Source organism: Coregonus clupeaformis, chromosome 26 (assembly GCF_020615455.1).
Source record: "Coregonus clupeaformis isolate EN_2021a chromosome 26, ASM2061545v1, whole genome shotgun sequence".
In the NCBI taxonomy this organism is placed as follows: domain Eukaryota; kingdom Metazoa; phylum Chordata; class Actinopteri; order Salmoniformes; family Salmonidae; genus Coregonus; species Coregonus clupeaformis.
The window spans coordinates 11,164,084-11,178,924 of NC_059217.1; the positions used below are offsets into that span (position 1 = coordinate 11,164,084).

Here is a 14,841-nt window from a genome sequence, read left to right on the forward strand (position 1 = left end):
CTCCCTTTTAGCTAGTCAGGATAAAAGCTAAAGCTTGCCTTTCATATTTCCCTCTCATTTTAGTGGTGATTTGTGAGGTAATGGTGATTAGGCGTTATTTGCTATCCCCAGATGAGTAGACTGAATGAAATGTGGACATGCCTGATCTCCTCTCTCTGAGGTGGTCAGCAGATCGTAGCCTGTCAGCAAAGAGGGATGAGTAATTATGAATGTAAATGTTTGAAAGATACACCGCTTGTTACTTTTTTTACTCATCATGGAAAAATGTCCGCTTAAAACTTTTCTTCTCTGGGGTGGTCAGCAGCTCTTAGCCTGTCAGCTAAGAACGTTTTTTCCATAGATGTAACTTTTCTAGTGAGCAGCATGGATACATGACAAGTTGCCCTGCTTCCCTAGCCATGAAACACTTCTATTTCACGGACGGAACTGCTTCAGCTGAATGAGACCAGGGTCAAGAACGATAGAATGAGAGAAAGGAGAGGCGGAAAGAGGTCGATCTCTCCCTCTCACATCTGTCCATGATGCCAGACAATGTATCATTAGGCTGATAGCTTGGCTTCAGTTTAAAGTTTTGTGCTAACATATTGCATGTGGGCATGCCAGCACTAGAGTCGGGGTATGTCATCATCACTGATCTCTGATCTGGCTACAATCAAGACAGCTACATACATTTACTTACCTGACATGCAGGATCCCCATAACTCAATGAGTTCAGAGACCCTATCGGTTTGATGGGCTTAAGATAAACCTCTTCAGGGATTCAACAGTCTGCAGGATGTCACAGTGGTTTATCTGTATGTACGATACCATCAGATAGATATGATGATTTATCTCTATGCATATACTGTACTGTAGGTCCAACAGCATGCCAGTTCAACTTCCACTGTCTGAGGGTGACTGATGAATCTTTAGTTCAGTAATGCCCCCATGTCCTATCCATCAATAGACAAAGTAAAGATATGTTGTACTGTACAATCTGTCCAAATTATGTCTTCCTTAGATGTTGATGATGATTATAAGACTTTATTAAGGGGTCGTACACGCTCATGACACGTCTTCCTTTGCATTATACCTCCAGGCAAAGTGTTACAAACGGGTTCACCTGTAATGTATGTGTGCTTTGGTTTCAGGGTTTCATTGGGCCTCCTGGTATAGCTGGTCCACCCGGACTGGAAGGGGAGAGAGTAAGTATCACCTTGAATTATGCAGTATGAGCACATAATGAAGTGTCTGTCAGGTAGGAGACAATGTCCTCTTTGTTTGCGTCAGGTGTAGGATATAACCAAGACTACTGGCTAACTCATCCTATCAGTTGTACTACTCTTGAACCTTCCATGTAGACAGGGACAGTACGAGGGTCGTCAATATCAGAAAACTCTGATCTAACCAAAGGCAATTCATGTTGCATTTCATCTATTTTGGAGCTATTAAGCAACAGGAAAATATGTGGTTAGCCCTGTTAATTGTATGGTTTTATTTATAGATCCAAATGTTTGCTGATACTAACAAAGCAGCTACCATGATCTCTCTTCAGGGAGTTCTTATTAGGACAATAAAATGTCTAATAACTCAATTTTCCACAATAAAATGCCTTATTGTATCAGTGGAAAATATGCTCCTTCATTATTAATAGAAATGATAAGTCCCCTGGAGCGTAGTACAGTGTTTTATAATCCCCTAATAACTCAGCTTGCTCTCTTACTCTATGTCCAGTAAAGAACCTGTATGATTAATTCTGTGAGGGAGGTCTTCACTATGATTTTGTCATAGATTAATTACACAGCAAACGGCAGTCACTTTTCCTAATCTTAGAGTTTCCTTGTGTTTTTTCCAGGGTATTCTCGGTCCTGTTGGGAAGACCGGTCCCAAAGGAAAACAGGTACAGATTACACAACACCACACGGCTTTGAAACCAGGGATATTCCTGGAGAGGGAAAAAAGAGAATGGTCCGCATACATAATCCGTCAGTAACTGTGGTCCAATTTGTGGAAAACGTAATGTGCTATCAAGAGGGTGGAATGGGGAGAGGAGAAAAGAGAGGAGAGGGGGAGGAGGAGAGGAGAGGAAATGAAAGGGGCGGTGGAATAGGAGAGGGGAGATGAGAAGAGAGGATAAGATGAGGAGAGTGTAGAATGTAGAGGAGAGAGGGGGAGAGGAGATGAGAAGGTGGGAAAAATAGCGGTCAGAAAGAAGTGTTACACAACCCATAATGGTGTACGTCTGGTACTCCCACAGAAGTCATAATTTACCTTCAACACAGGAAGCCCTAAGCTTGCCTTCATCTATATTCTGTGAGTGTTCACTGCTAATGTGCAAATGCACTCAATATATTTAGTGCCAAAAGTAAAAAATCACACACAGCCAAAAATAGATTACTCGTGAGATAAAAACAACCTCTGGACAGGATGCCAACAACAGGAGGATATGCATACCCTGGCATTCCACTTGGCATTTGAGTCTCTCTCAATGCCAGTCAGGGTGGCATAGGAAAACAGTGTCTCACATAGAGAGATAGAGTAACCAAAGGCATGACATAGCAAAAAACTGTGTCAGTGAGCAAGGCATCTGACAGCTTCTCTGGGATGCCAAGTAGGCAGGTGGCCCAGACCAGGCCAGCGTCTGTTTGTGAGTGAGTGGTGATGGATTATCAAAGCCTCCTTTTCTCTCTCTCTCTCTCTCTCTCTCTCTCTCTCTCTCTCTCTCTCTCTCTCTCTCTCTCTCTCTCTCTCTCTCTCTCTCTCTCTCTCTCTCTCTCTCTCTCTCTCTCTCTCTCTCTCTCTCTCTCTCTCTCTCTCTCTCTCTCTCTCTCTCTCTCTCTCTCTCTCTCTCTCTCTCTCTCTCTCTCTCTCTCTCTCTCTCTCTCTCTCTCTCTCTCTCTCTCTCTCTCTCTCTCTCTCTCTCTCTCTCTCTCTGGAACTGTAACACTGGGGATGGAACACTCAGAACTGGAAGTTCTGGAACACAGAGGAGAGAGTGGAGAACATCAGCACACCACACAATATGCAAATAGGCAGGTGTAGGCAGGTGTAGGCAGGCAAGGAGGGCCAGCTCCTTTTGCACTGTTCCATCTGATAGGCCCACAATGAAGGGATTATACCCAGGAGCATCTGAATATCTAAAGGAGCCCCATAACTCCTAACTGAAATGCCAAAATTGTGTAAATGAAAACTTTTGTCGTTCTTTTGTGTGCAGGGAGTTGTTGGAGATGTTGGTGAAAGGGGTCCTCCTGGTCCTGATGGCAACGAGGTAAGATCTACGTCCCTCCTCCTCTTAAAGGGATAGTCAGAGATTTTGGCAATTAAGCCCCTTTTCTACTTCCCCAGAGCCAGATGAACTATTGATACCATTTTTATGTCTCTGCGTACATTTGAAGGATGTTGAAGGTAGTTTCGCGAGCCATTGCTAACTAGCGTAGCGCAATACCTGGAAGTCTACAGGTACATCCCAGTCATTGAGCTAACGCTAGACTTTACCGTGAAAAGCTTGCTTACGAGTCTAAAAATAATAACATAATCAAATAAAATAGTAACACAAGAGGAATAAAATAAGTACCAGATCAATGTGCAGCGGTATGAGCTAATTGAGGTAGATATGTACGTGAAAGCAGGGTAAAGTGACTAGGCATCAGGATAGATAATAATAAGAGTAAAATAAAGAACAGAGTAGCAGCAGCAAATGATGAGTGTAAAAGTGTGTGAGTGTGTTTGTGTATGTATGTGTGTTTGTGTCGTGTCAGTATGCGTGTGTGTGTGTGTTTGTGTTTGTGTATGTAGTGTTTGTGAATGTGTGTGGGTTTTGTGTGGGAGTGTCAATGTAGTGTGTGTGAGTGAGTGTGTATATATGGTCTAGTGAGTGTGTGTAGGGCCAGGGCAAGATAGAGTCAGTGCAGATAGTTTGGGTACCATTAATTGACTATTTGCAGTCTGGCTATTTAGCAGTCTTATGGCTTGGGGGTAGAAGCTGTCTCAGAGCCTGTTGGTCCGAGAGCCGATGCTCTGGTACCGTTTGCTTGTTGGCCTGTTACCTGTTGCCAAGTTTGTGTACTCTATTCAGTCTCTAGCAAAAACTCACGCTCCAAGAACAATGTTGTGAACCCCTGCCCTATGTCCTGTGCCCTGCTCTATGACTTTTGGGAGATTAGCTTTGCTGAGCTTGATTTGTGCCATGTACAGTATATAGACAGAGTAATTGTTCTCTTTTGGCCTCAGAAATGCCAGGGTTGACTCATTAGATCCCCGTATGGTTTGATTAGAACACACTCTCTGTACTGTTTCTCTACATCTATAACTCTGGATGGATGAGCTCAGCCCAGGCCCAGCAGTCTGTAACGTTTTATAGCTCAATGTGTTGAGATGATGTGCAATCCATTACAATTGGCAGGGCTGTGTTGGGCAGAGTTCAATCAGAACAGCAGGTACATGGAATCTCTTTATTGAGCTGGCAAAGTATGCTGCAGATTAGCAAGTTTGATGTTTCTCCTCTTCTGGTTGTTCTGTGCCAGTTTTTTAAAATTGATTTAAAAAGCACTGTAAAAGCACTGTTTAATGTATGTAGACTGAGACGCAGCAAAGAAGAGAGTGTTGTTCATAGCACAACATGGTTTGTGTTATGATTAGCTGTATCTGGGTGTGCCAGACTGCATGATACTGTAATTTGGAGAAAAGCTTTGCTATCCTGTGTGTGGCCTGCGTGTGTGTGTATGTGTGTGCGTGCCTGGGTGCATGCGTGTGTTTATGTTCACATGTGTGTCCATTGCTACCCCGTACTCATGATGTTCCTGTGGTGACCTATAGGGCCCTGTTGGTGGGACTGGCATGGGTGGCTTCCCTGGTCTGAGGGTGAGTATTACACAACATTACACACCTGCCTTTCTAAGGAGTGTTTCCTAGCCACCGTGCCTCTACATCTGCATTGCTTCCTCTCTGGGGTTTTAGGCTCGGTTTCTGTATAAGCACTTTGTGACAACAGCTGTTATAAAAAGAGCTCTATAAATACATTTGATTAATGTCTTTATTCCTCTGTTGTATTCTGGTTAAGGTCTACCGTTTTTATCATTATGTCGTCGATGTTGATGTTTACTACAGGAGTATCTTCGCACTGACTTTGAATGTAGTGTGCATTCATTCATTTTATCATTCATTCATTCTGTTACGTTTGATTTCAATGCAGTTCGGGGAAGATGTTGGGATTTTGTAGAAAACTGGCTCAAATTAAGATCCTACATCTGTACAGTGTATTATATCCACATCAAGCTCAACTCCACATTTGTCTGTAGATTAGATTAGATGTTTTTGGATAATTGTTTTGTATACTGGAGGAGTACAATTTCTGATGAATGGGGAATCTGCTCTGATTTGAAATGGGAATCGCTAACTAGTGCCAGTCCTTTCTTGGAGAGGCACCGTGCTAATACCCCAGCCAAGGTAATTTGTTTTGAACGGCAACAATATATTCCTCACCCTGCCTACTGTGAAACGCTTAGTGCTGCGCCGTGCTCTACAGGTCATGACTGCCCTGCCAAAGGTGGATTACCAATATTTTATTCACTTTAAAGACTTGGTGGCCTGTCAAGCCCTGAGCTGAGTGAGGGAGAGAGAGAGCGAGTGAGAGAGAAGTAGAGAGAGAAAGAGGGAGAGAGAGCACAGAGACAAGCTTAAATGTGTTACAAAGCATCTATAACCGTATGTCATGCTTTATAAAGGGTTCATAAATGTGGCATAACTGTGTGACATAATCACCAATGTCAAATGTAACTATGAGACGTGAGACGTGACTATGAGACGTGGCTGTATCTAGGGGGATTTGTATGTAGCTGAGCCTGCTAGCTAGCTACATTTTGGCTAGCTAGCAATTGCTGGGAAGTCACCCGAAATTATATGAAATAATGATTGAGGTAGCTATAGTATGTAATCTAACTCAACACTTAACTACTACAAACTACAAACAAATTTAAATTACAATAAATAAAGGTTAACTTACTTGTTTTTGCAGCACACGTGGGCATTTGATTTGCGAACTCATCATATGATCAGCGTCTTATCAGCAACACTGAAAAGGTACATCCAGGACACGGAATTTCGAAAATTTTCGAAATAAAAGTGCCCCATGTAAATGTGTCAATAACTATTAATGATATATGAAAAATAATTGTCTAAACATTAACAATGATTAATATTTGTTCATATTTAAGTGGCATTTGCATTTAATGTTCCAAGGTCAAATAAATGCCCCCAATGCGAATAATTGTATATGGAAATACATATTGGCTTAGAGCAAGAACTATTCTGGGTGCCACAGTAAAAGTATTGTAGGGAATACTCAGTAGGGTCTGTAGAATGTAAATATGGTGTCATTTCATGGGGCTCTGAATAATACGGAGTTTTGCTGGCCTTTTAGTCCACCCATTCCATTGGCGGCCTAATCACATCACGTGCGCTTACTACAGAAAACCTGCTAACCAAACAACAGTACAGGGCATGCTCACTGAATTAAAGGGCAACTACACTCAAAAAAAAAAGTTTTTTAGATCTTCCCAGACCTCAAAAGTCATCATCTGATGTGGTTTAAGCATTGTTGTGAACATAGAAAATCAAATTCAATAAATTGTGAAAAACTGGGGTAAAGCAGAAAAAACTGGGGAAATCCGAAACCCCAAAAAATTAATAAATACAAAGATTTGGGGAGAAAAAAAACTTAAGTAGGCTAAAAAATAAAATAAAGGCCCTACCAACGTTTTGGGGTAAGTTGAGGTCAGGTCCAATATTGACTATGCACCCAAGAGGGAAAGAGGTTGTGCCATCCTGGAAATGTTTTAGTAAAATATAATATAATATATACAATTTAGCAGACGCTTTTATCCACAGTCATTCGTGAATACATTTTTACGTATGGGTGGTCCCGTGAATCGAACCCACTATCCTGCATTGCAATGCTCTACCAAGATGCATGACAGGGTTATAAATGCTTTGTGAAGCCTCAATTTAATATGATTTATAAGGGCTTTATTAAGCAGAGGTTTATGTCCTATTTGACGTAGTGGGTTATGTCACATTTATGAACCCTTTATAAAGCATGACATACAGTTATAGTGATTTGAAACACATTTATGTAGTGTTTATTAAGGCTTTATGAAGGCTGACAAAGCCTTTATAAGCTGCATGCCATTTAAAGCAGGAGAGAGAGAGAGAGAGAGAGAGAGAGAGAGAGAGAGAGAGAGAGAGAGAGAGAGAGAGAGAGAGAGAGAGAGAGAGAGAGAGAGAGAGAGAGAGAGAGAGAGAGAGAGAGAGAGAGAGAGAGAGAGAGAGAGAGAGAGTGGGATGAGCGAAATAAATCCATAGCAGCTTTTCTTAAACTCATAAATACTCCCATGCCATTTTAAGGCATCAAAACATGTCAAAGTGTCCACCCAGGCCATATGAACAGTATAGTGTTACACCGTAATTACCTACACCCATGACCTAGCCCCTACCCCATCCCTCATACCCCCATGACCTCCATAACCCATTCCTCTCCACGGGGCTGCTGAGGTGAAGTGAGGGTTGGTCCCTGACCCTGGCCTCCCCTGGAAAGCTGTGTTGGCCGGAGCATGGGAGGTTGGGAGGCTGGGAACCCTCTCTGACCATCAGTCAGATTTACAGGGTCACCAAGCGAGGCTCTCAGAGGGGTGCTGGATGCTCGCCGGATGGAATTTCCTCAACCGTTGCCCGACAGCCAGCCGTAACTCAACCACTATACCTTAACTCAAAGACCGTAACTCAACTGCCACACCAAGACCCACGCAGAGTCTGACTTGTCTGAACTATTGTTACAAGATGGCCGCCAGGCAGCATGACCTACGACCCCCAGGAATCTGATCTGAATGGCTGGATGGTAAAGTCAATTGGATCAATTCCATTCATGTAGCTACATACTCACATATTTATAGAACATGTAATGTTTTACAGTCACTAATGTATTTTCAATTCAATACAACATTATTGTAAGTGCAGGTACTTTACATGAAATATTACTCAAACATGATCATTTTAACAGCAGCTCTACATCCACGATGTCTCCCTATCTGAAAAGCATCTATGTGGTGCTTACAAAGACTTTACGAATGCTTTATCAAGTCTTTATAAGTAGTGGTTTGTTTAAAGTGGGACCGAAGTGGGTCTACATTAATGGCTGCCTGTACTGGGCTCTGTCACGTCAGACAGAGGAGAGGCTGCCCCACAGCAGATCCCAATTCAACCCATCCCAACTCTAGGAACCCTGGACACTTCCATCATGCTGGAATTAGAATCACATGTCTTCCAGGCATATTTGATGTGAGAGGAAACCCAGCTAGCGTGGCGACTGATTCCTCATGTCACTCTGCCCCCGCCCCACCCCACCTCGTGAAGAAGTCTTTCAAATTCACATTTCAAACAAATTGGTGGAATCTCCTCTGCTGATTGATCCACATCTATCTCTTTAGCCCACTGCAACCATTCATCCCCACCCCTGCCTTCCTTGTGCAGGAGACAGAGAGACATGCAGACAGACATGCAGGCCCCGAGCTCCTTCCCTCACCACTATTCCTTACTCCTCTCCTTCTGTCCTCCAAAACTGATCTTGTTGCTTCATTTTTTCCCTTGACGCATCGTGACTTAATTCTGGAGAGCTTCATTATAAACAAAGTAGTGGCAGTGAGCCTCGACACTGTTAGACCCTATAGCATGTTCCTACAGTACAGCTATGATGGATCAGATCTGCTTGGTGGTTGCCATTTTGACTGACAGACTGGGTTGTCTCCTATCCATCATGCATTATTGTTTTTGACTTTGTCATGGTTTGTCTTGTGTGGTTGGGATTAGTGTGTCTTGTGTGGTTATCTTTAGTGTGACTCATAGAGAGTGTGGCTGCTGGAGTTATGATGTTTGTCAAACCATGATGAAGTCAAAACATATAACAAAACATCAGAACATACCAGCAATGTGGTTGAATGGCTTTCTGCACTGATGCTCATCACCCTGTTTACATACTGTATATGTGAATGCCTGAATTCCCTTCCCAAATTTATATTTACATTTACATTTACGTCATTTAGCAGACGCTCTTATCCAGAGCGACTTACAAATTGGTGCATTCACCTTATAGCCAGTGGGATAACCACTTTACAATATTTTATTATAATTTTTTTCTTTGGGGTGGGGTAAGGGGGGCTAGAATGATTACTTTATCCTATCCCAGGTATTCCTTAAAGAGGTGGGGTTTCAAGTGTCTCCGGAAGGTGGTGAGTGACTCCGCTGTCCTGGCGTCGTGAGGGAACTTGTTCCACCATTGGGGTGCCAGAGCAGCAAACAGTTTTGACTGGGCTGAGCGGGAACTGTGCTTCCGCAGAGGTAGGGGGGCCAGCAGGCCAGAGGTGGATGAACGCAATGCCCTCGTTTGGGTGTAGGGACTGATCAGAGCCTGAAGGTACGGAGGTGCCGTTCCTCTCACAGCTTTGTAGGCAAGCACCATGGTCTTTTAGCAGAGACGAGCTTCAACTGGAAGCCAGTGGAGTGTGCGGAGGAGCGGGGTGACGTGAGAGAACTTGGGAAGGTTGAACACCAGACGGGCTGCGGCATTCTGGATAAGTTGTAGGGGTTTAATGGCACAGGCAGGGAGCCCAGCCAACAGCGAGTTGCAGTAATCCAGACGGGAGATGACAAGTGCCTGGATTAGGACCTGTGCCGCTTCCTGTGTAAGGCAGGGTCGTACTCTCCGAATGTTGTAGAGCATGAACCTACAGGATCGGGTCACCGCCTTGATGTTAGCGGAGAACGACAGGGTGTTGTCCAGGGTCACGCCAAGGCTCTTTGCACTCTGGGAGGAGGACACAACGGAATTCTCAACCGTGATGGCGAGATCATTGAACGGGCAGTCCTTCCCCGGGAGGAAGAGCAGCTCCATCTTGCTGAGGTTATTGAGGTGGTGATCCGTCATCCACACTGATATGTCTGCCAGACATGCAGAGATGCGATTCGCCACCTGGTTATCAGAAGGGGGAAAGGAGAAGATTAGTTGTGTGTCGTCTGCGTAGCAATGATAGGAGAGGCCATGTGAGGATATGACAGAGCCAAGTGACTTGGTGTATAGAGAGAATAGGAGAGGGCCTAGAACTGAGCCCTGGGGGACACCAGTGGTGAGAGCACATGGTGCGGAGATAGATTCTCGCCACGCCACTTGGTAGGAGCGACCTGTCCGGTAGGACGCAATCCAAGAGTGAGCCGCGCAGGAGATGCCCAACTCGGAGAGGGTGGAGAGGAGGATCTGATGGTTCACAGTATCAAAGGCAGCAGACAGGTCTAGAAGGACAAGAGCAGAGGAGAGAGAGTTAGCTGTAGCAGTACGGAGAGCCTCCGTGACACAGAGAAGAGCAGTCTCAGTTGAATGACCAGTCTTGAAACCTGACTGGTTTGGATCAAGAAGGTCATTCTGAGAGAGATAGCAAGAGAGTTGGCTAAAGACGGCACGCTCAAGAGTTTTGGAGAGAAAAGAAAGAAGGGATACTGGTCTGTAGTTGTTGACAATATACTGGTCTGTAGTTGTTGTACCCACATCCACCAAATGATGGTGGAATGGGCATCTCTTGTTGAGCTTGTGCTGTATGTTTGACCCAAAGCCAATCTGTCTATTTTAAAGCACACATATTAAACAAATAGGAAAAAGGGTTGAACCTTTTATTCCATTGATGTTTCTCTCCAATAGAGAGAGAGAGACAGAGAGAGAGAGAGAGAGAGAGAGAGAGAGAGAGAGAGAGAGAGAGAGAGAGAGAGAGAGAGAGAGAGAGAGAGACACAGAGAGAGAGAGAGAGAGAGAGAGAGAGAGAGAGAGAGAGAGAGAGAGAGACAGAGAGAGAGAGAGAGAGAGAGAGAGAGAGAGAAGGGAGAGAGAGAGAGAGAGAGAGAGAGAGAGAGAGAGAGAGAGAGAGAGAGAGAGAGAGAGAGAGAGAGAGAGAGAGAGAGAGAGAGAGAGAAGAGGAGATGAAAGAGAAAGAATGGAAAGAAATATGGAGAGAGAGAGAGAAAAAATTAAACCCTCTCGCAGGCAGCAGGTGGTGTCCATCTTATCTGTCGTTCCCCCCTACTGTAGCGCTGTGTGGGATATTTAATGTTGATTCACTGGATCAATTGGTTGGCCCTGAGAGGAGAGCGTGGGATATCGCCTTACGCCAATTGTCTCTGTTCTCAGCCCGTCATTTTCATATGCCCTCAGTTGAAAGCGTTCTTTATGAAGTGCGTGCGATTTGTCTTCATCCCGCCGTGCCATTAGCCAGGGAGACTGAGCATCAAACATAAAGTCTTACTGAGACCAGATGGACCTCTTCTTTTAAGCCACATGTCCTTTATTACATCACATTAAGCTCTCTGAGATCTCTCTGAGATCTCTCCTTCCCTCTTTCCTTCTATCTTTTTAATTATTCTCTCTCTCTCTCTCTCTCTCTCTCTCTCTCTCTCTCTCTCTCTCTCTTTCTTTCTTTGCGTATTGGCCAGACTGGTGAGATACTGATCAATTTGATGGGAGAATTAGGAAAACATTTTATTTTGTGGCCTCCGACCATAAGGTAAGGAAAAATAGCTATTTGCAACAAACTACTCACAGCCTACAGTATTTCTGTGTGGTGAATAACTGGAAAACATTACAACAGGGATGAGCAACTTTGATGGGTGTGGGTGCTACAAATAAACAGAACTCATCATGAGGGGCCACAGTGGCTCGTGGGTCTGCGTACCCACATCCATAACCCCACCCCCATGGGGTGTAAGGAAAATGTTTTAAAGCAAGTTTGCTGCAATTCTACACATTTTGCCATGGGGCAGAGAGAAGATTTTACAATTATATAACTAATTTCATGCAATTCTACAAATTTTGCCATAGGGTGGAGGTAAATGTTTGCAGTTTTTAATATGATAACTGATGATCATTGGACCCCACCCTGGTCAGTAATTCAACCATGCTTACTACAAGCTTAGATAGCTGGCCCCTAGACTAACTTACCAATCTAAAAAAAATGCTGACATGGGCTAATTGAGTGACTGCTGATGCACAACCAAATTTTGAAATTGCACCTTGTATATTCTATTATTCTAACTCTCAACAGTAAGTTGAGACCCCGACTGAGTTCACCCCTGCATTAGAACATGCGTGCATACATTTTTTGTGTATGGGTGGTCCCGGGGATCGAACCCACTACCTTGGCGTTACAAGCGCCGTGCTCTACCAGCTGAGCTACAGAGAACCACAGCTGTTCTCTGTAGTCTTCATAATATACCATGGTACTTCTCATGTTTTTGAATGTGAAGAAGCCTTAATGGTTTCTGTGACAGCGGCTGGCGGAATCTTTTGTAGAGGTTAAAAGTAGGAGGAAGCAAAGGTCTCTGTTCAGGTGTACAGGCTGGCTCTGATAAAGGGAGCCATATGTGTGTGTGTGTGTGTGCATTCCTGTGTGTGTTCGTGTGTGTGTGCTTGTACTTTATCTATCAGTCCCTGCTGTGCTGCTGGAGCTGTGTTTCTCTCCATACCTGGTGACAATCCCCTCAAAGCACAGTACTGGGAAACAGAGCCACACCATTAGACCAGTAGGCCTGGAACGCATAGAATCACTTACAGAGCTGGCCCCGGCCCCACGCCCTCGGCCCCACGCCCTCGGCCCCACGCCCTCGCTCCCACGCCCTCGGTCCATGTAATTACAATGATTAGAACCATCATTCATAATCAACAACCATGTGGTGGTAAATAACATACAGAAGGTGGCTCTTTCACTGCCTGCCTGTATTAGAAGGACACTTGTCCAGCAGCACAGTGTCCGGTCACTCCTACCATGTCCCTGTCACAGCTGATTAGATGTGATGTTAGTTGTGCGTCTGCTACGTTCCAGTCATGCGTCCGCTCGTGTGGACGGCCTAACCCAGAACGGACGCTTTAGTGTCAGCACAGGCACAGCTTGGAAGTCATCATAGGCGTTGACTCACAGGCGGTAACAGCATGTGTTAAAATAATGGGCTGCGAGTGTGAAACGGATGGATTGGGATGTTTCCTGTGAAACATGTCCTTCATTGTCTTGCCCCATAAATCTGGGCAAGTATAAAACATACTGTATACTTGATGAAGTGTGTGTGTGTGTGTGTGTGTGTGTGTGTGCTGTATCTTACCCTACTTCTCCTTCTCTCCACAGGGAGACCCAGGACCTGAGGGAGAGCGAGGACTGACTGGCATAGTGGGAACTATGGTAACTACCCACCCTCTCCTCTATTTTCCTTTCTCCTCCTCTCTCCTGTTTTTCAGTCAGTCTGTATCTACGTATATCGGTCTCTGTTACTTCCTCTGTCTGTTCTCTTTTTCAAAATGGCTGCAACTGAGGACTCCCTCCTCTCTTGTTGCCTCTCTCTGTTAGGGACTGACTGGAAAAGCGGGGCTGCCTGGATTGAAAGGTGATAAGGTGATCTAAATATTTATATTATTGTAGTGTATCTGTGAATGATCTATCCCAGTGTGTGGATGAGTAGAGTGTGTTTTACAGTCAAGTACATAGTGAAGGGAATGGGATGAGATGGGAGTAACAGAAGAGAGGAATGAGGATTTGATATGGAGTACAGTACACTCAAAAAAGGTGCCATCTAGAACCTAAAATAGTTATTCGGCTGTCCCCACAGGGGAACCCTTTGAAAAACACAGGTAGAACCCTTTTGGTTCCAGGTAGAACCCTTTTGGGTTCCATGTAGAACCCTTTCCACAGAGAGTTCTACATGAAACCCAAAAGTGTTCTACCTAGAAGCAAAAAGGGTTCTACCTGGAACCAAAAAGGGTTCTACTATGGGGACAGCCGAATAACCCTTTGGGAAACCTTTTTTCTAAGAGTGTACATCTCGGTACAGTATAAACTTGAGAAATAGAGATGTGTATTTTAAATGTCTGTTGTACCCCTGACTATGATTGTTTCCCCTTTCTAACAATTACGCAGTTCATCAATCAAACTCTTGATCTTAAATCCTGCTTGATTTTTGTATGATGTATATATCCTATAGGATGGGTTAGATAGACACCTGAACATGGATGGGGAAGCAGTGTGTCCCTCCCTGTGTTGTTGTGTTTTTAACTGTTCTCTGAGGAGCAGGGCGTTTGTATTATATCTCTGTGTGATGCTGTAACATTCAGGGCGAACCTGGACTAAGGGGGGAACCAGGAGAGATGGGTTACCAAGGTGACAAGGTAGGTTTCCCATCCGTCTGAACAGGTTTATTGGTTTATTGATGTAGAGAACAGGAGCATAAACCAGTGTTGTGTGTTTGTACCCCCAGGGTGCTGCTGGCTTGCCTGGACCTCCTGGACTCCTTGGGAAAACAGGCCCACCTGTACGTAGTGTGTGTGTGTGTGTGTGTGTGTGTGTGTGTGTGTGTGTGTGTGTGTGTGTGTGTGTGTGTGTGTGTGTGTGTGTGTGTGTGTGTGTGTGTGTGTGTGTGTGTGTGTGTGTGTGTGTGTGTGTGTGTGTGCGCGTGCGCGTGTGCGTGCGTGCATCACTTAATTAATGGAACAACTCCAGTAAACACCCTGTATCTTTTAGTTACTTGCACTTTGTTACTAACAGACCATATACAGTGCATTCAGAAAGTATTCAGACCCCTTGACTTTTTCCACATTTTGTTACTTTGCAGCCTTATTCTAAAATGGATTAAATAAATGAAAATCTATCTACACACAATACCCCATAATGACACTGCGAAAACAGGTTTTTAGAATTTGTGGAAATGTATAAAAAACAGAAACATCTTATTTACATAAGTATTCAGACCCTTTGCTATGAGACTCGGAATTGAGCTCAGGTGCATCCTGTT

At 44.2% G+C, this 14,841-nt stretch overlaps 1 protein-coding gene across 1 annotated transcript in view; it reads left to right on the top strand.

Moving 5' to 3' along the window:
- Nucleotides 1-14,841, top strand: part of LOC123481951 (collagen alpha-1(XXIV) chain) — a 165,405-nt gene that overhangs the window by 125,160 nt on the left and 25,404 nt on the right. The window contains exons 11-18 of the mRNA XM_045207737.1: nt 1,131-1,184; nt 1,835-1,879; nt 3,194-3,247; nt 4,795-4,839; nt 13,185-13,238; nt 13,404-13,448; nt 14,165-14,218; nt 14,308-14,361. Of these exons, the coding sequence (XP_045063672.1) occupies nt 1,131-1,184; nt 1,835-1,879; nt 3,194-3,247; nt 4,795-4,839; nt 13,185-13,238; nt 13,404-13,448; nt 14,165-14,218; nt 14,308-14,361 (405 nt within the window). The remainder of the gene's footprint in view (nt 1-1,130; nt 1,185-1,834; nt 1,880-3,193; nt 3,248-4,794; nt 4,840-13,184; nt 13,239-13,403; nt 13,449-14,164; nt 14,219-14,307; nt 14,362-14,841) is intronic.